Below are 21,266 nucleotides of genomic sequence, written 5' to 3' on the forward strand. Positions count from 1 at the left end.
GCGGCGTCGCCGGTTCGATTCCCGAATCCGATCCTTGGACGACCTTTGCCGCGTGTCACTCCCCATCTCTCCCCCAATTTTCCTGTCAGTCTACTGTCCTATCAATAAAGGCATAAAAGCCCAAGAACAAATCTTACAAAAGAAAAAAAAGATAATTACAAAACGGTTTTGGACATACAAGGTTTCCACATGACAACAACGATAACCACGCTACTGCTGCCGGTGATGATGATTGGAACAAAGGAGGTGAGACGGGAGGCGAGGAGGAAGCGAGAAGAGGGGCTTCTAGCAGGGTGGAAGGGGCGAACAGAAGGCAGGGGAGAAGAGAGGTGAAAAGGAGGCGCAAGAAAAGGGTTAGGAGGGAGGGAGGGAGTGATAGAGAGAGAGAGAGATGGTGGCAAGGAGGCGATAAGAAGAGTAGGAGCAGGAGGAGCTGAGGAGGAGCTGGTTGCAAAAGAGACATATTACAGAAAGAGAGAGAGAGAGAGGGAGAGAGAGGGAGAGGGGAGGCGCTATAGGGAGGTCTACAGTGAGGATTTTAATTAGTGTTAATTGGCCACCAAGGGAATGGAATTGGAGACTGACTGAAAGGAGGGACAGAGAGATGAAGAGATGGACAGAGGAAGAAAGAGAGAGAGCTAGGGGGGCGGGGGAGGAGATATACCCAGCATTTCACAGAGCAATAGATCTGTTTCTTGGCATCTGGGTTTGCTTCACCTCCGCCTCGCTCTAAAGCCTTCAGTCCTCATTTGGCGCTCCCCCTCTCTCTCTCTCTCTCTCTCTCTGTTCTCCATCTCTTTCATTCCCTCCATCCGTCCCGCCGCTTCGCCCTCCCCCTCCCTCTCCCAGGACTCCTCAGTTTCTCCATCTCGTCTCCTACAGTTCCACGCACGCAGTGTTTGAAGACAGTATCAAAGTGCAAACTTTAGTCACACCCAAAAAGTTTGTATGCAGTAAATACTGTTGATTTAACTCCGTGTGAAGTCCTTTCATAATCAGAGTTTGGGCCAAAACGTTCATTATTTATATTATACAAAGGCATAAAAAACATCTAACACACACTTTTAACACAAAATGAACAGAACACACACAGACATGCACACATGCACACACGCACGCACACACACACACACACACACACACACACACACACACACACACACACACACACACACACACACACACACACACACACACACACACACACAGTTTAGGATTTTCCATATAATTTGTTTTTTTTATTCTAGATACGTTTTTTATTTGCCAGTAAAGTTCATATCAGGTTCGTTCAGTAGATCTAAATAGACTTTTAGAGTGAAAGATTGACTCTAAATTCAGAAACAAAATGGCCACAGAGTGGAACGCATATACTTCACTTTAAGATGGCATTAGATTGGTTCAGTTCCAAAATTAACATAAATCTCCAGAGCAACCAAATGGGCTAAAGGTCCTGACCATGACGGTGCAGTGCAAGGTGAGGAGGTACGGTAAAGCCTGATTTATACTTCATATAAAATAGGAGATGTACAAGCTCAAGAGTTAGCAGAGGTTTTGGGTCCGAATCCTCCGGTGCATTTTATCGAGCGTCTGTGTCGATATACTTATTTATTTATGATTGATTTGTATTCTAACTTTCTGAGATTGATCTGTACTGTATACGAACACAATTGGCTCGTGTTCGGGAGAAGGACGCCGGGGCGGGGAGGGTGATATTAGTCACTGCATGTATTCCTACGGGCTTGGGCGGCACCTGTTAGCGGGGCGTGTTAGGCAGGACCAGGCCCGCGGTCGGTTGCTAGGAAGTGGAGAGGGTTCAATTGCAAGCCATTTCCTCGCCAGGAAATAGGACGAAGTAGGACGAAGGCTCCACATCCTCAACAGGACGTACTGTAGATACAACCAGAGCGATATATAAGAGAGTGGCGTTACGCTTTGAACTCGCCGCAGACCGGAAGTGGCTTCGCATGGAGCCGTTCTCATTCCTAGCGAGCCAATGCCCCGTCCGCCCCCCATTCTAGCCGAGTCATTTAAACTCGCTGGAAGTAGACCAAATCACGTCTTTTTCACCATTGTAACGCATTCACGGGCCTCTCTAAGGTAGATACCATTTTTAAAAGAGTGAAAAAGACGTGATTTAGTCTACTTACCAGCGAGTGAAAAATGAATGGGGGCGGACGGGGCAGAGGCTCGCTAGGAATGAGAACAGGCTCCAGTAAGCTAGGCTAAGTTAGCTTCCCACCATAGAGTACACGCTTACTATGGGAGTCGACGTAAGTGACGTAACTCTCTCTTCTACAACTCTGGATACAACAGCAGTGACAACAAACAAATTTGTGTGGGGAGGAACTAATTGGCTAAACCAAATGACTGAATTGGGGATAGAAAATAATAAATCCATATTTCCAAATGTCCATACCACTCAGCCCTACGCTGAACCATCATCATCAAGACAAACGGCAGTGCATTCGTTTTACCCACTGGAGAAAGTGATTCTGATCCTGCTCTCTCTCTCTCTCTCATTTTCTCTGTCTCTCACTCCGTCGCTCCCCAGTGACTCCTCATGTGTATCTTAGCATGCTCAGCAGGGGAATGAGAGCCCACTGGGGAAGGAAGCTAGCAGGGTAACAGCTGGGTGTATTGGTACACAGGTGAGCTCTGGGCCGCTGGGTTGTCTGGTCCACCGCACCTGCCCTACACTCCCCTGTCTGGCAACCGGAACACTCACTTACACACTCTTACACTCTCTCACACACACACACACACACACACACACACACACACACACACTGTACGCACACACACTGTACGCACACACACATACATGCAAGCACACACACAGGCACACGCACATGCGCACATTCGCAAGCGCACACACACACGCTTACACACACACACACACACACGCGCGCGCATATTCACTATCTCACACAGACATGTACACAGCCAATTGCTGTGTGTGTATGTGCCACTCGCCACTCGCATAAACATAAAGTCCAATGGAAACCAAATACACACTCGTATAGCACTATTCAATTTAACACAACAATTATAAACACATTTTACACACCCTCACGCTCACATGCACGTACATGTACACACGCACACACAGAATCCAACCTCCAAGCACCCACTTGGCCACTGCTCTCTTAATTAAGTGCTCGTTAAAGCGCATACGGTCCAAACTGACCATATTGCTCCACTCCACTGCCACCAGGTTTTGGCTAATATGAGCATTTTATGAGCGCGTGCTTGAAATTTGCCAACGGTCATTTATCAACATCCCTAAATTTTGTACGTGATTCTCGCTAACCATGCTCTGTCATGTGAGTGGTGTTGCTAGGTTACGGCGCTGAGATGTTGCCGGTGGGGGCGGGGCTGGGGGGTGTTGGCGTGTGATGGGCGCTTGGTATCATATGGGCTGAGAGAGGGTCCACTTAGGAACCGGCGACTGGCATTTACGCCACATCGACAAGCACAATATGTTGAAGCCATTTGTGCAGGTGCTGTTGCAGCACATCCATGAGTGTCCTAAATCTGGGACTGTCTGCTGCCTGGACCCATGGCTTACTGGCTGGCGCGTTCGGAAAAATGAACAATGGAAATTAATTATGCGTCTTCAGTTTGAGGTTTCTGGACCGCTCGTTCTCTCTCTTTCTCTCTCTCTCTCTCTCTCTCTCTCTCTCTCTCTCACTCTTTTAAGCTCTCTCTTTTTCCTCCTACTGTTGCATCGTTCAGCCGAGGAGCAGCTCTCTCTCTCGTTCTCTCTCTCTCTCCCTCTCTCCCTCTCCCTCTCCCTCTCTCTCCCTCTCTCCCTCTCTCTCTCCCTCTCCCTCTCTCTCTCCATACGTCTTCATCTCTTTCCGTCTCTCTGGCCTCCTGCTGTGAGTTAATCAAGGCCTGTTGTGAGTGTTTAAGCAGTGGAGCAGACGCACTTTGAGTTATTAGCAATAGTTGGTACTGTATCTGTCTCCATGCCACCTGCTGTGGTGTGTAGACACGCAGGCACGCACAAACAGGCACGCACAAACACACACACACACACACACACACACACACACACACACACACACACACACACACACACACACACACACACACACACACACACACACACACACACACACACACACACACACACACACACAGTCAGTCAGTCACCAGCCTTTCATGCTGACAGGTACAGTTGCTGCTGACAGAGATAGTTTTAGCTAAAATGGTGATAGAGAATGTCAGAGAACACACAAAAGACAATCAGGCAGACACACGCGCGCACGCATGCACACACACACTTGCACCCACGCACAGGTGCACGCACGCACGCACGCACCCACGCACACACACACACACACACACACACACACACACACACACACACACATTTTTGTGAGCTCACGCCCAGACAAACACTTTCCGGTCACATCAGGATGCTAATAGCGACAAGCGAGACAACACATCAAGTATGAGGGAGCGTGTGTGCAGCGCACGTCCCACAGACACACATTCACCCCGTCGCACGCTGTGGCAACCAGCGTCAAAGTTAAACGAGGGAGCGAACAAAGTCAAACAGACAACGTGAGAACAACTCATCTCCTCCTAAATTCCCTCCTGTCGTTGACTCTTCCACCACCTCCATCTGACGTCTCCCTCCCTCCCTCCCTCTCTCTCTCCTTCACACCTCCACCCGCTCCCATATCTATCTCTCCCTCCTCTCTCTTACAGTACGTGTTTATTCTCTCCATTCTGCCTTGAGCCTGTCGTTATCACCCCCCACCCCCTTCCTCTCTCCTTTGCTCGCTCACTCACTCACTCTCCCACTGTGAACTTAAACTCTCAGTGGCAATGTGAGCTGATATCACACAGTCTCACTGTTCTCTAATCTGTCTGCGTCGTTCTCTCTCGCTCACACGCGTGCGCGAACACATACACCTAGTGAACCTCTTCCTAAACACATCCAGAGCGAGGCTTGTACCATATTGCAGTATGTATGCTGTAGGCCTATAGCCACACACTGTCACTGCCAGTGGTGTAAGTACATTTACAGTACTTAAGTAATGTAATTAAAGGAGGACTTCACCACTTTTCAACCGGCCTTCATATAATAGGTCCTCACTAATGTTCATGATAAAATAGCAGTAGTTTTTTCTACTCAGTCTGGGTCTCATAGGAGAGCTGTTGGCCGGTCAGCTGTTGGCCGGTCAGATCCAACCACCCATATATGAAGACAGGTTGAAAAGTGTTGAAATCCTCATTTAAGTACAATTTTGAGGTATTTGTACTTTACTTGAGTATTAGCAATTTCCAAATCTCGGTTCCAAATACCGTACTTTTACTCCACTATTTTTTTTAAACTTTAGTTACTAGTTATTTTGCAGAAACATTTTGTACTTTCACTTTTGGTACTTTAAGTACACCTTGATAACAATACTTTCGTACTTTTACTCAAGTACATCTTGAATTCCAGACTTTTACTTGTAACAGAGTATTTTCATATTGCAGTATTGATACTTTTACTTAAGTAAAACATTTGTGTAGAAAAGAAAATACGACCTTATTCGGAGACAATGCAATATGATGTCACGATGGCATGACATCACAATTGACTATAGGAATAGATGAATTGGGCCTACTCTCTGAGATTAGATCACATCAGACTAGACTAGACTACAGAGCAGACTACAGACCGGAGACTAGAGATTACAGATTAGAGACTAGATCTGAGATTGCTTAACAAATAAAAAAGGCCTGGGCCCCCAGCCTTATGTGTGTAATTGCTGTTGAACGTGATTGACCCGCATGGCTCTTTAATAATAATAGTCAACCTTGGTGGCGAGTAGCGCGCCCATATTCAATATGAACCCTACATATATATTGGATTCTACGCTACAATTTGAGTACTTTTTCCACCACTGGTGATTGCCTTACAAATTGGACGAGAGAGATCAGAAGAGAAAGAGAGTGAGGGAGAGCAGCGGGGGGGAAAAGGAAAAAGAGATATAACAACGGGAGAGAGGCTATGTGGGAGTTAATGTGTAGATGCATGAGAGAATATAATGGTTTAATTACAGGAGAGTCTTTGAATACCAGATAAGTTATGTGTATGATAAACTCAAGTCCCCCCAAAAAGTTAATTCCACACACAGAGTTATCACTTCAGCATTGAATTATTAAATGTCTAGCGTGCCGCTCACAGGCTCCTATACGCATCCATTGTCTTATTTTGAAGGCCAGAAGTCCATTGCGTAAACACTTCCGGGTTGACGTCATGACGTCATTCAACGGGAGCGGTCGTCATCCCATGCCGATCCTAAAATGGCCGATCGATGCCTTTGTTATTATGTTTTTGTAGCGAGAATCTAATGCCATCCTTGGCTTTAAAAGTGTTGTTTGGAGATAATGGACATTAAAGATGAGATCGGCCGTCGGCCTCCATGTTATGGGATTACTATTTTGTGCTAGTGGATCCGTGATGATGATGAATCGGCGAGGCCGATAGTGCCCAGACCTTCCGCCGGTTTATAGGGTAAGAACGCCAGCGTTACTCTATATACAGTATTTTTCGCGAGTATACTCGGGATCGGCACTCTAAATACTTGAGTATTTTTCACAAGTATACTCGGGATCGGCTAGAAATGAGTTAAGTGAAAAGGACCTTTTTTTTACGATGGCTGGCCAGATTGCTGTCTCAAAAACAGTTTTTTTCAAAAAACCTTAGAAGGATCCAAAAGACACTTCTAGAGGGTCAAAATTCACGTTTAAACAAAAAATAGCAGATCTACAAGCTCGCAGCGCAGCACTCGGTGCAGCGCTGTGAGCTTGTATATCTACTATTTTTCAATAGTTAAAGCATCAAGTAATAATACGGAATAATGTGTACCTGAGACAGGGCCTCGTGATCAAAAACAACACAAGACAGTTGTCTTGACAAAGGTCCTCGTGACTGAAATGTCGACCGTTTTTATAATTTATCAATGCAGAAATGTGTGTGTGGGATGTGACTTTTTTCTTTGGAATTGGATCTTCAGTGGATTTCAATGCCTGCACCAAAAGAAGACAAAGCAAAGGCCTATGATTATAAATTGGGTAACTTGTGCAAATTGCAATTCAAGGCTATTTTTTAAAAGGTCTTTTCAGAGATATACGTGTGTCTTCGAAGCCTTTTACAGTAGGCTTTGTTCAGACTGTAGGAAAATGTGGATCTTTAGGACAGACTGTTCAGTGTCCACACTGTTATTTGCATGTGATCAGATGAGACTCACCAACCTATTACTATCTGCATTGGTTGCTGAGGTAATGACATAACCACATAGGCGTGAGTACTGTTCTAACTTATACTCTGTTATACAATGCCACTCTGTTATGAGATTGTAGATAAGCTACTTTCATCGTACGACAAAGTCTTTGGGCTGCCTGTCTTAAAAGAATCCCTGGCTAATAACCCTTAAATTCCTTAATACATTATAACTGCCCTCGATAACTAAAATTAAAAAATTAAAAACACCTTAAATATTTTATTTTCACTGAATAGGGACAACTCTCATCGCAAGTTGATGATGTCATTTTGTCCATGCGTGGTCCAGCCCTATGGGATGTATGAAATACATGTGCTAATAAAAAAGTATTTAAAATATTGCTTTGATGCTCATATTAAAACGCTCCTAGTTGGATCTCGGGACCGAGCTGGCGGTCCGCCGCCAGGCAAGCCACCGTAGGGGTCCCAGACCCTGCCTTCCGGCACCCCCTCGATGCTCTTAGCTGAGTGTCCCGATGGGGTCCGGAACGTTTACTTTGAAAAAATAAAATAGAGTGTTCAAAGCAGGCCCTAGTCGCCTGAATACTGCAGCTAGGAATAATGGAATAGGACCTCAGTTCTATTTTGTGGTTTTATTATCTGATATATGGTTTTTACTTCACATCAGGGCATACCTACTACCTGCTAAAAAGCCAAAAGTCTTCCTGTCATCTTGATGTGGAACTAAAAGAATTTATCGTGTTCAGGTTTTTTGGGGGGTGATCTGTGCAGATGACTAGAGATCTACCAGTGAGAATATGTGCAGATACAGCAAACGGAGCATGAGTGAGAGAAACCCGGTTCATTTATGGGGACAATGTCCACTTATGCAGACCAAATTATACCCAAATAATGTTCCAATGACAACCGTTATGTGTCATCTTCACCACCTTGGTATGCTAGATGTGGTCCCTTTGAAAACATGAAATTGATGCGTGGCATGGATCAGTGGTCCTTGACATGGTGTCCGTGGACCTCCAGGGGTCCTGGAGGGGTTTCAGGGGGTCCCCCAGCTAAATGATAGTTAATCTTCACCTTTACATGTAGTAAATACAACTAGAGAACGTACAAGAGTACCTATTTTAATCAGCTTTACTGATGTTTATCTCTATACCTGTAGTACAGTAAATGACAAATAACAGACCACATCATACCAAATCATATCTAACAATAAACATTTTCCTAGACCGGGGTCCTAGAGATAACAGATCTTATCAAATTGAGATCCTTGCTTGGTCTATAGCACATCATACTAGAGTTTCTTCCTTGAATATAAAAACCACTAGATAACCGTATCATATAGATTATTAGGCTTTACACTTTGCTAAGAATAGGATTACGACAAGACATCTCTATGGAAACGGCTAGTTCCTTCTGCGTTGGTGCCTGACCTCACACACAAAATGTACAGTAGTTATATCCCATTAGACCTGAGGCCGATTCTACGAGGATTTCATGTTCACAGACAGACACACAAACACATGAATGCAGTGTACACTCACACTTTGCAGGGAGGCCATAGGCGCATGTGATCTTGGCCTGGCCAGTCTCACAACCATTGAGCGAGGCACACTCCTTCTTCAGCATGGGACCAGCAGCACGGTGGATGGCTCCGTCCACTAGGAAGCAGAGAAGAAGACAGGAAAAGAGGGTAAATGAGATGAGAGGAATTTAAACATTTAGACCTGAGGCTGATTAAAAAAAAGAAAAAAGAAAAAAAGAAAATCGTATAAATGACTTCCAAAAAAAAAAAGAAAAACTTGACAAAATTTGAGAGCTTACTGTAAACATTTTGTACTTCGATGTTCTTATTATATTAATAAGAAGATCTATCAAAAAGGAAAGACAGAGATTGTCAATCGATTGTCTCTTGTTTTTCTTTGCTGATAAACTTTCTTTTAATGAGCATTAGGGCAAATAAAAGTAATTTTCAGTAATAGCCAAATGTTTAAGATCTCAAACTATACTACTAGTAAGACACCTTTCGTGGAAGGTAGGGTGTAAATCAGAGTAAAGCAGGCTCTTGGGCCAGTTAGGGCATGGGATTGATGACATCGGAAATCTCCATATATGGGCATAAAAGGGATTTTGTTTCGGGGAATGCCCATATATGGACTTTTTATTTTATTTTATCCTTTATTAATAATAAATTATTAATATGTATTCATATACATACAATATATTTTATGCCCATACATGGAGATCCCTATCTGAACCAGCCACACAGATATGGGCCATGCCTTTGCCATCTGGCCAGTGATATATATCGATGACATCAGGGATCTTCATATATGGGCATAAAAGGGATACCCATATATGGACTTTTATATAGGTGATGTCACCTGTGATATCACCTGTGATGTCACAGTGACAAGGGAACCAACCCATAGACTGTAAAAATGTGTACTGACTGACTGACTGACTGACTGACTGACTGACTGACTGACTGACTAACCTTCGGTCGCAATAACTGTTCCCCCCGTGTCCCCTAGGGTAGATAGATACCCTCACACAAAACATGTAGTAATCCTGGTCTCTATATAATAGTGCCTGATGGAGGGGAAAGGAACTGGTTGGAATAACGTGATCCTTTCACGTGTTACGTCCTACCGGGGAAACGACCCCCTGTAAGATGATAAGAAGCACTCCTGAAGCTCACTCCTGCATTGAAGGAAGCCGGAGCTCAGTTTGGGGCTTTCCCCAAGTTGGCAGAGGGAGAGTAGCACCCAGGATTACAGCTTTGGCAATTGGCACTGGGTGAAAAATGGGTTACAAAATCGTGGGATAAATAATTATATAAATAAAAAACTATAGGCCTATTATATACTGCATTAGCAGCTAAAATTATGTCCATGTCATTTAAGGTGAGACACCCCAGGTGAAAACATGAAAAAATTAAAAATTGTAAATCTTGAGATTTTGTGCTATTTTGCTTCCTAAACATGTCTTCTTTCAAACTAATGCAAAATAACTTTTCAAAATACACATATAGATGTTCATTTCATGCGTGAAGGTCCCGAGTTAACACCATTTGTTTTCATGCATTTTTTATAAATAATATATATATATAGACCATAAAAAATAAATAAAAGATGAATCAAAGAAACATGCCCCCCTCACGTATTAGGAGGGCAGTAAGAGTCATCTGAACCGAGGACAGGTGTTTTTGATTAATCTAACATGATTAAAATGGAGTTTGAAGTTACAATTGGTTTCTATAGGATGGGGGTGTGTCTGATCTTTAAAGGCCGTTTTCTCAAAATGTGTTTCTCCTCATACTTAGGTACATAAATCTCCACTTCAGTTGCACCCACATACACCAAACCTTCCAGTTTTATTCTTATCTATATCCTGAAGATAGTTACAGAGGGGTTTGTTGATATATCATTCATAGCCTGATTTACATCACATTTTATCACTAAAAACATGGCGAAAATGGGGTTTTTATGAATGTTGACACTATTTTATGATTTACTGAGTGATAAGAAGAGATATCTAAAATCCCCTCTGTAATTTGTTTTGTCTCTAATATGTCAAGAAAATGAAACAATAGTTTTGAACCTGGCTTTATCCAATCTTCAGATTTATGTACATGAAAAGTATGCAAATTAGGCATTATTAGCGCATATAATGCCTAATTTGCATATCTAAACATATAATTTCAGAAAACTTGTAATACAAAAAGTCTTAGTTTTAATGTAAGTAATCAACTGGAGAAGTTTCATTGTGATAGCTATTAGTTATTTTTTTTACCCTATTCACCTGGGGTGTCTCGCCTTAAAATAGAACGCTCCCAGTCATAAAGGTATAAACTCTGTAGTGTACTCTACAGTAGATGTTTGTTGTACAACACAGTGTATAGTGGACACATACTGTTGGTATGGCTGTTTTATACTTCGTTGCACAACAGCGTAGATCTGCTATTTGAACACCATCATACACCACATTATAGTTGCTAAATTTTACAACTGCAGAGGAGACAAGCCTTGTGATGAAAGATAATGTGCGATCAATTTGATCATTGGCAACTTTTCATTTAATTTCTTGCCCTGATATTCACGAGACTACATTATCTGTCTGTTATCTATATCACTTAATTATATTCCTTAATTACACACCATGGCTAACAGCATAACAGTGCATTGATTGATAAGTTACCCAATATGTTATTACGGATTCAGTTGACATTTTAGTGAGTCAACTATAGTTTTCATATTTTACAAGTTATTTCCGAAATGAAGGAGAATTGGCATTTCTGTAAAATTCATTATTTGCTATGATAAAGCCAATAATTCATTTTATGAGGCATGGGGGATGATTAAATTGGAAAGGATATTTACACCTTTGCCAGTTTCAGTTATAGTCTGATCAAATTAACGACACGGAACGTTTGCAATACAAATACAATCTTGGAGAGAATAATGCACCCCAAGTTTCAGCACTAAATGTCATAATATCTTTGCAGTTTAAGCCTGGATATGCCAATCTGTGTTATTGAGCTCATGGATACTGTGTCTCATTCATTAAAATATCCTCTAGCCCTGTTCTTGCAGTGTCCCTGATCACTGTAAGATGAATGTATTCACCTGTTCTTGACCCATCCAATTGTAATAATTACCAGCCCAATTAATACATTGCCATTAATTTCAAAATGTCTGGACAAGACTCATTAAAGAATGTCACAGCTGTAAGAGTTATAATTGGAAGGTTTCAGTCAGGTATTCGACAGTATCACAGTACCAAGCAGAGGGTGACAAATAGTTACTAATTATTAAAAGCATTAATTAAAATTGTATGAATGCTGACACTGGTGACTATTACATAAATATCTTTTTGTTGCACGGCAACAAAAAGTCGGACTAATAATAACAATAATAAAATGAAAAAGTGAAGTGGTTAATGTATGTTTTGTGGTAATAATCAAAATCAAAAAGTAACTAGTAACTGAAGTTTTCAAATAAATAGTAGTGGAGTAAAGCAGTGGAGTAAAAGTACAGTACGAATAGCATGAACTACACATAAATCATGGACATTCAACCATCGCGCCAAGCACACATCCTTGCTACATCATGTGCACACTGCAAACTAATACAGTATCTGGCTTAAAGTCCTGTTCGCAATTTGGTGTTAGGGGAGTTTCTCACCTGAACTGAGTCAGTGGGTCCCTAGACATGAAAAATCACCGAGGTGCTCGTCCGCCATAGTGCCAGGAATGGCGCAATGGCCATATCAAATATGGCTGCCATCGGCTATGATGAAAATCCAACTTTTCTGTTTCTGGGTGTATATGCACATGTAATACCTCTATTTGGACTAATTGTGGTGTGGGGAATTCATTTCTGATATTGTTTTGACCATTTTGGGTGATTTGGACCTCAAAAGGTCATGGTCAAGGTCATTTTGCTATTCTGAAGACCGTGGGCCATAACGTGGCCATTGTTAGGAGTAAAAACAGGTGCAGTAGGTCTAAATCAACTAATGCTGACATGTATAATTCATTTCTGACATTGTTTTGACCATTAAGGATCATCTTGTCTTTGAAATATCAATGTCAATGCCATTTTTCAAAAACGATTTTGTTCATTACTTGCACTTTTATAGTATTTTTTGTAAATGTATTACTATTTTATAGTAAGTTTGTTTTGTTTATAACAAAAGACATACTAGTGAGAAATACAACAAGTAAACATCAACATTTAACTTTAAAGGGGGGTTTTAAATGGGTGTTTAAATGAGCAAATAAGACTATTTACGAATAAAAGTGACAAATACAATTACACAACAAAATCACACACACAATTAAATAACAATTTCCCTCAAAGTACACCACATTGTGATTGTGTGCATGCAAGTATAGTATGAGGTGTTTTTACAGGATGGATTTGTCATTGTTCCATGGCAAAATATGATGCACACACAGAACTCCATCAGTGTCGAGTGTCTTGCTTCAGACATGGCAGGAGTGTACTAAAGTCAAAGTGCTCCTTCCATCCATCAGAGCTTGACATTGACTTTTTGAGGCAGTTGTCCTTTGGACAAGTATATTTCCCATTCACTTGTCTGGGGACAAAAGTCACTTGTCCGGATAAAAATGTCATACATTGAAATAATAACAAAAGGACGGCTAATGACCCCCCTTGCTCCCTCCACTCCATAGTATGGGCACTTGTCCCAGACAAGAGGACAAGCTTTTATGTCATGTCCTGTTCCATGTTCCATTGGTTCTAGTCTTTCCTCAGGTTCCTTGGCTGTTGCAAGCAGGTGGCAAGAAATGTGTTAGAAAGGTGCCTTGTTGGTCTCAGCAGTTGTAATTCTCTGCTACCAATACTGTGTCTTGTTCTGTCAAGGTTTTTGCCTCTCCAAAGTTTGTTAGATATTGTACTCGGTCAGAAGCCATAACTACATGTTTAATCCTCACCTGGCCCATGCAGTCATCTCCTGTCTCCAAGGCATATGTACGGTACCTTGATTACTGTCTTGGCTAGTGGTGCTCCAAGATGAGACTGCTTGATGCAGTGGAAGTGAGTCTCACCAGTGCCATACTGCTGCCAGATCTCCTTCATCCCCAGTGCTTGGAAATATGGGGTGTAGTATAGCAGTAATGTGAAGGACACAACAACTCTCTGGGGTCCGCTCATAGTTTCCGACATCCCATTATTCTGACCATTAGGTTAGTGAAGGTTAGGGATAGGCTTAGTTATAATGGAGGCTGTACATGCACCAGGTGTCAGCCTCCTCAATCCTATTCAAGATGTATGGGATCTCTTCTCCACTAGCGACATCATCAACAGAGACAACAGAGCTGATAATGGTAAATGGACTGCATTTACAGTAGCACTCTTCTCCAAAGCGCTGTACAATGTATTTCACATTCGCCCATTAACACACACATTCACACATACATTCACACCATGAAACCATGCAAGGTGCTCATCGGGAGCAGTTAGGGGTTCAGTGTCTTGCTTAAGGACACTTCGACAAATAAGCAGGAGGCAGCCGTTCTACCTACATCGCCACAAGTTTGAATGGACACCATATTCCGAACACACATCTGGAGAGCTGTTTGTTCTCCTCAGACACCCAGAATTTGTAAAGTTGATGAGGGATGGGTGCGTCTGTCGACTCTGTTATCTCTGATGATGAGTGGCTCCCTGCAAAAGGGGCTGGAGGTGAAGAGATCCCAAAGATTGAACTAGATTGAGGAGGCTGTCACCAAGCTGCTGGTACATGTGGAGTCAACTGGCCCTATTATAACTAAACCTACCCATAACCCTAACCTAATGGAGGGAATAATGGGTCGCCAGGATTATGAGTGGACCCCAGAGAGTTGTCGTAGTGATACTTCCAAGCACTGGGGATCAAGTAGATCTGGTAGCAGTATGGCACTAGGTGTGCAGCGGCACATGCTTCTACAGCATCAAGCAGTCTCTCATCTTGGAGCACCACTAGCCAAGACAGTGATCAGGGGACATATGCCTTGGAAACTGGAGATGACTGCATGGGCCAGGTGGGGACTAAGCATGCAGCTATGGCTTCTGACCGAATACAATATCTAACAAACTTTGGAGAGGCAAAGACCTTGACAGAACAAGACACAGCATTGGTAGCAGAGAAGTACAACTGCTGGGACCAACAAGGCACCTTTCTAGTGCATGTCTTGCTACCTGCTTGCAACAGCCAAGGAACCTGAGGAAAGACTAGAACCAATGGAACATGGATGGATGCAAGGAACACTTTGACTCTCGAGGATATGGCTGCCTTGCTGATGGATATCGGTGCATCATATTTTGCCATGGAACAATGGCAAATACATCCTGTAAAAACACATCATACTAACTTGGATGCACACAATCACAATATGGTCCACTTTGAGGGAAATTGTTATTTAATTTTGTGTGTGCTTTTGTGTGTGATTTTTATTTGTCACTTTTATTCGTAAATAGTCTTATTTGCTCATTTAAACACCCATTTTAACCCCCCCTTTAAAGTTAAATGTGGATGTTTACTTGTTGTATTTCTCACTAGTATGTATTTTGTTATAAACAAAACAAACTTACAATAAAATAGTAACAAACTTACAAAGAATACTATAAAAGTGCAAGTAATGAACAAAATCGTTTTTGAAAAATGGCATTGACATTGATATTTCAAAGACAAGATGATCCTTAATGGTCAAAACAATGTCAGAAATGAATTATACATGTCAGCATTAGTTGATTTAGACCTACTGCACCTGTTTTTACTCCTAACAATGGCCAAGTTATGGCCCACGGTCTTCGGAATAGCAAAATGACCTTGACCATGACCTTTTGAGGTCCAAATCACCCAAAATGGTCAAAACAATATCAGAAATGAATTCCCCACACCACAATTAGTCCAAATAGAGGTATTACATGTGCATATACACCAAGAAACAGAAAAGTTGGATTTTCATCATAGCCGATGGCAGCCATATTTGATATGGCCATTGTGCCATTCCTGGCACTATGGCGGACGAGCACCTCGGTGATTCTTCATGTCTAGGGACCCACTGACTCAGTTCAGGTGAGAAACTCCCCTAACACCAAATTGCGAACAGGACTTTAAGCCAGATACTGGATTAAACTGCATGAGCTCACTTATCAGCCGTGGGAGAGAAACCCCGCGATGATGCAATGCAAGAGCCTGGTGTGTTAAGGCGTGTCTCATGAGAAAGGGCCTAAGTGCAGATGAACGAGGCGGAACAGGTCCAACAAGGGAACAAGCAGCAGGTGGGGAGATAGGAGGGGGAAACAGATGAGGGGAATGAGATGAGGTGGGAGAAATGTAGGAGAGACACACAACTGTTTTAACCTGTTAAGATCTGAGGCCGATTCTACAATTGTACAAATGTCTTCTAAATCCTAACAGGTTTCTGAAAAACACATGTTGACTGTCGGACAGAAACCTCTCATCTCCATATTTAAAATTTGTGTTTTTTCTTTTGTTTTGAACGCCCAAGATGATCATACTACAGCGTCACACAAAAGCATCAAAAGTAGCAGATCGACAAGCTCGAAACGCAGAGCAAAGGGACGTGTTTTGAGCTTTTCGATCTGCTACTTTTGATACTTTTGAATTTGAATCCTGAAAATTAACAGTTTTGGAGATCCAAAGGTTTCCGCCCAACAGAGAGGATATATAGCCTTAGATATATTTTCTGCTTTATTTGTATTTATTTAACATTTTTATGCTCTCCATTCCGACATGTCGCCACTCCGACAGTGACTTCTTCGGAGTGGCAACACTTCCATAGAGGTTAAGGTTAGGGTAAGGGTAATGTAGTGTCTGTCGGAAAGGAGACATGTCGGAATGGAGAGATGCACCCAGATTTTGTAACCCATTTTTCACCCGATGCCGATTGCCCACGCTGTAATCCTGGGAGCTACTCTCCCTCTGCCAACCTGGGGAGAGCCCCGAACTGAGCTCATGCTTCCTTCAGTGCATGAGGAGTGAGCAGGCCACTTCTTATCACCTGACAGGGGGAGTTTCTCTGGTAGGACGTCGCGCGTGGAAGAAACACGTTATTCCAACCAGTTCCTTTCCCCTCCATCAGGCGCCCCGGCTGGCCAGGGGGAGGCAGTATTAGAGACCAGGATTACGGCATAATTTTTGTGAGGGTAACTACCTTGGGGGAACATGCAAACTCCACACAGAAAGGCCCTTTCGCCAACACCACCTAGGGTATGGGCACTGATTATGTGGAGGAGAGAACACGCCCCCAGCGCCCCCAGCGTCCCTGTCGTGAATCAAACCCGGGACCTTCTAGCTGTGAGACGACAGCGCTACCGACTGTGCCACTGTGCCCCCTGCATTTTCTGCTTTATTAGACAGTGACAGTGAGTAGAGAGAGAGGTACAGTATGGCAGGATAGAGAAAGGGAATGACATGCAGCAAAGAGGCTCAAGGTTGGATTTGAACTCGCCGGCTGCGTTAAGGACTGAGACTTGATGTGGTACGATTTGTTACACGGCAGGTGAGCTACCAGGGCGCCCCACAGAGACAGGCGTACAGTAACAGGAGAGACAGAGACAGAATCTTGACATATATGGTGAGAGTAGTTCACAAATAAGACAAACAAACAACAAAACAAAACAAGCCTACAGTATGAGAACCAGCCCTATATGGGTGGTCGGATTTCGCACAGGACAGAATTCGCACAGAACGGAATTCATTTGCACTTTACATCATAAATGTCTTATGTTATAGACCACATGGGACTCACACAATATGTTCATATGGCATTCCAAGCTATGGGCTTAATATTGATGACATCAGGGATCTCCATATAAGGGCAGGTCAGCTATAGACATTGAGGCATTTGTAAAGGAATTCTGTCTTGGTCATATATGGAGGGTCCATATACTAATACTGTATGGGCATTGCCAAATATGGGTCAACAAGGTGATGTCACAACAGGTCAGCTATAGACATTGAGGCATTACCTACCTACCTACGGACTGACTCACTCACTAACGGTCAGAATCTGCCGGGTTTGATAGTAAATGCTCCCTACGGTCGCAATAAACCTTTTTACAAGGGACTTATTAGCCACATGAAACCCTAACGTCCCTATTCTGGGGGTGAACATTGGACAGAAATAGCAATCTACAAGCTCACAGCTCGTCGCAATGCAACACGTTGTGAGCATGTAGATAGGCTGAGAGAAAAAAGTGTTGAGCCCTGGGGTAGCCAGGTCAACAAATATCCATGTCATAGTGCTTAGCTCTGGCCTACAGTATTGTATGTCTCTCTATTTCTCTCTTTTAGAGTATAATACAAATAGGCTTTTAAAAGTAGTACAGCACTTCCAGGCAGGGGACTTGTGATCGGATCGGCGCCGTATTGTGTTGTGTTGGAGAATCCCATGCTGTGCTGAGCGGTGGCACACTGAGCCGTGTTGAACTAGGGCTCTCCGTGCTGTGAGCTTACTGTAAGTGTGAGGGAGTAAAAGGTGAGCCCTGAACACCGGCTAACTCCCTTAGGGTAAAGAGCAAAAGGCTTGGACACTGCGCTCAATCATGCTGTGCACACTGCACATCTGGACACGTAAATGTCACAGTGCATCCAGCATGCATGTGTCTGTGTGTGCTCCTGAGCGCAGCCATGTGGTGTATCTGTGTGTGTGTGTGTGTGTGTGTGTGTGTGTGTGTGTGTGTGTGTGTGTGTGTGTGTGTGTGTGTGTGTGTGTGTGAACTTCTGAATGCATGTATGTCTGCTATTTGCATGCTAGTGTGCGTCTAGTGCACACAATCTAGTGCACACAAGTCAAGAGTTTTGTGAGGTCACACACACATGCTCGCACGCTCTCACGCACACACACGCGCGCGCACACACGATATGGTCTCTGAAAACAGTATAACTCTTCAATAGACAAAGAACGAGAACAAACACAGGGAGCGAAAGGAGAAGTGAGGAAGGGAGATAAAGGAGACAGGCAGTACGGGAGGGGGACTTACATTATAAGGGAGCAGCATATAAAAATAGTCTTTAGTGAGATACTGTATGGATACAGTGAAAAAGAAAGGGAACCAGAGGGCAGCAGAAAATCAAAGAGAACAAGAAACAGGCAGCCTTTGGAACCAGAACCACAGCCGTGTCCTTCTTTCTGGGGTGCTTTCTCTTGAGGAGTTATGCAAGAGAGAGAGAGAGAAGGTTTACTGTATGCGTGTGTGTGTGTGTGTGTGTGTGTGTGTGTGTGTGTGTGTGTGTGTGTGTGTGTGTGTGTGTGTGTGTGTTTATGTTGCACAAAGTGGCAGCTTGTGTCACAGCTCTTTTCAACATGAACTCATGAACTGCATAGTCTTTGGGCTAGTCTGTTAAATCAAACGCAGACACACAGTATGAAGGCACAATGTAAGCTCAAACCCATACTGTCTGAAGGGTGTGTAGTTTGTAGTGTGTGTGCACGCAACAAACACAACCCAACACACATCTAAACTTCAAGAACCAAAGTATTCCTTGCTATCGATCTTATGATTTCTGACAGCCAAAGGAACATGCAAACTTGATGAGCTCACGTCATTGGTCCTTTATATCGTCACTGTCGAGCAGAAACCTCGTATCTCCAAGTTTCAAATTTGTATGTTTTTTCGCAAAGTAAAGCCCTGCTTCATCATACAAGGCCGTCGCACAAAAGTAGTGAAAACAGCAGATCTACAAGCACACAACGCCTCGCACCGCGAGGCGTTGTGTGCTTGTAGATCGGCTGTTTTCACTAGTTTAACTCATTTTTAAAATTATAAATACAAAACGGTTTTGGACATACAAGGTTTCCAACCGACAACGACGATATACAAGTCAGGAAATGGTCATCTCTCTGTGTCTCTTCCAATATTCTCATTAGCGATGCAACATCTGGAGAATAACGGTCCCCGAATGCCCCCTCCCCCTTTGTAGTCAAAGACAGCACTTTACAGCAGCGTGTCGGCTTTGCATCTATTGCTAGAGACGTGCTAACTTCTGACTCTGTGGGAGCCAACTTAACAGCACAGCATGGTATACAGCTGTGGTTTTCAACCCTTTTCATATCAAGGTCCATTATTTATTGGGTATTTGAGCCGCGAAGTCACAGACCACCATTTAAAGAGATTGAGCCTCTCGGATCCAAAACCTATATTGTTTTGTTGTCGTTGGATAGGATTTTGTCCACAATCCCATGTTGCTGATTGATGTGCCAACATTTGATATCTATCTATAAATGCGACAAATCTCTGTCTGTCTGTCTGTCTGTCTGTCTGTGTGCGTGTATGTAATCCGCGTATCTCGAGAACCGTTCGTCCCACCGACTTCAGATTCGGCACGCGCGTTCCCCGCCGCGGCGCGGAGTGCAGTTCCTCGGCCCGACGCACGGTTTTCCCGAAGCGGCGCGAAACGTTCGGAATCTCCTTATGCGGCACTGATTGTTGACATCAGGCTGTTCCGGAGGAAATCGGCGCAAGCGCTGACTCATTGTGACATCACTTCATAAAAGGCTCTGACATCACGTACACCACATGAGTCAACAAAAAATCTCTGTGAATGTGTATGTACCGGTATGTATGTAATCCGCGTATCTCGAGAACCGTTCTTCCCACCGGCACGCGCGTTCTCCAGATATGGGCATAAAATGAATGCCCGTATGCGGAGCTGATGTCTGACATCAGAGTTTTCCACAACCGGTACTGTGTGTGCAGAGATCTCCATATATGGGCATAAGGGGACAAAGGCAAACAGATGGTCAAAACGGGTCCTATGACAACAGGTATATTGGGGTTTGCATTAAAGGGTGGGGCATTCATGGGGTCTGCTCCAAAAAAGAAAAAGAAAATAAAAGAGACAAAGACAAACATAAGACAAGCAACAAAGCGTGGGACTGGGAGGATGACTTGAATGATGCAGATTTAAGCAGGCTGCGTATTCTGCTTAAAGAAGAAACAAACAAAAAGCGACAGAGATCTCATATATGGGCATAAAATGGACGCAGATAAACAGATATCTCCATATATGGCATATATGGGCATAAAATGGAAGCAGAATCACAAATATCTCCATATACGGGCATAAAGGGACACAGACAGACAGATACAGAGATCTCCATATATGGGCATAAAATGGACACAAATAGACAGATATCTCCATATATGGGCATAAAATGGACCCAGAACTATATCTGCAGTGATCTCCATATATGGACATAAAATGGACGCCGACAGATAGATATCTCCATATATGGGCATAAATGGACACAGGCAAACAGATGGTCAAAACGGGTCCTATGACAACAGGTATAATGGGGTTTGCATTAAAGGGCGGGGCATTCATTCCCTATTTACATCGTTCCCGAGTTGGCCAGGTCGCCGACTAGACGCTGGGCCGCCCGAAGGGCGGCCCAGCTTCTAGTAATATAAATATAGCAATATTTGCAATATACAATATGCTACCAATATGCAATGACACACTAGTCCATATATCAGGGATG

General features: G+C 43.2%; 3 protein-coding genes across 4 annotated transcripts in view; 1 reads left to right on the forward strand and 2 right to left on the reverse strand.

Moving 5' to 3' along the window:
* LOC308302148 (phospholipase A and acyltransferase 3-like) overlaps nucleotides 1-21,266 on the forward strand; it is a 273,125-nt gene that overhangs the window by 164,464 nt on the left and 87,395 nt on the right. The gene's annotated exons all lie outside the window — the stretch shown is intronic.
* trpt1 (tRNA phosphotransferase 1) overlaps nucleotides 1-21,266 on the reverse strand; it is a 218,002-nt gene that overhangs the window by 73,189 nt on the left and 123,547 nt on the right. The window lies entirely within an intron of this gene.
* macrod1 (mono-ADP ribosylhydrolase 1) overlaps nucleotides 1-21,266 on the reverse strand; it is a 149,078-nt gene that overhangs the window by 30,023 nt on the left and 97,789 nt on the right. Inside the window, exon 5 of the mRNA XM_080746647.1 lies at nucleotides 8,791-8,907. Coding sequence (XP_080602773.1) covers nucleotides 8,791-8,907 — 117 coding nt within the window. The remainder of the gene's footprint in view (nucleotides 1-8,790; nucleotides 8,908-21,266) is intronic.

The sequence above is a fragment of the Nannobrachium achirus genome (assembly GCF_963921795.1).
Source record: "Nannobrachium achirus genome assembly, chromosome: 17".
Classification (NCBI taxonomy): domain Eukaryota; kingdom Metazoa; phylum Chordata; class Actinopteri; order Myctophiformes; family Myctophidae; genus Nannobrachium; species Nannobrachium achirus.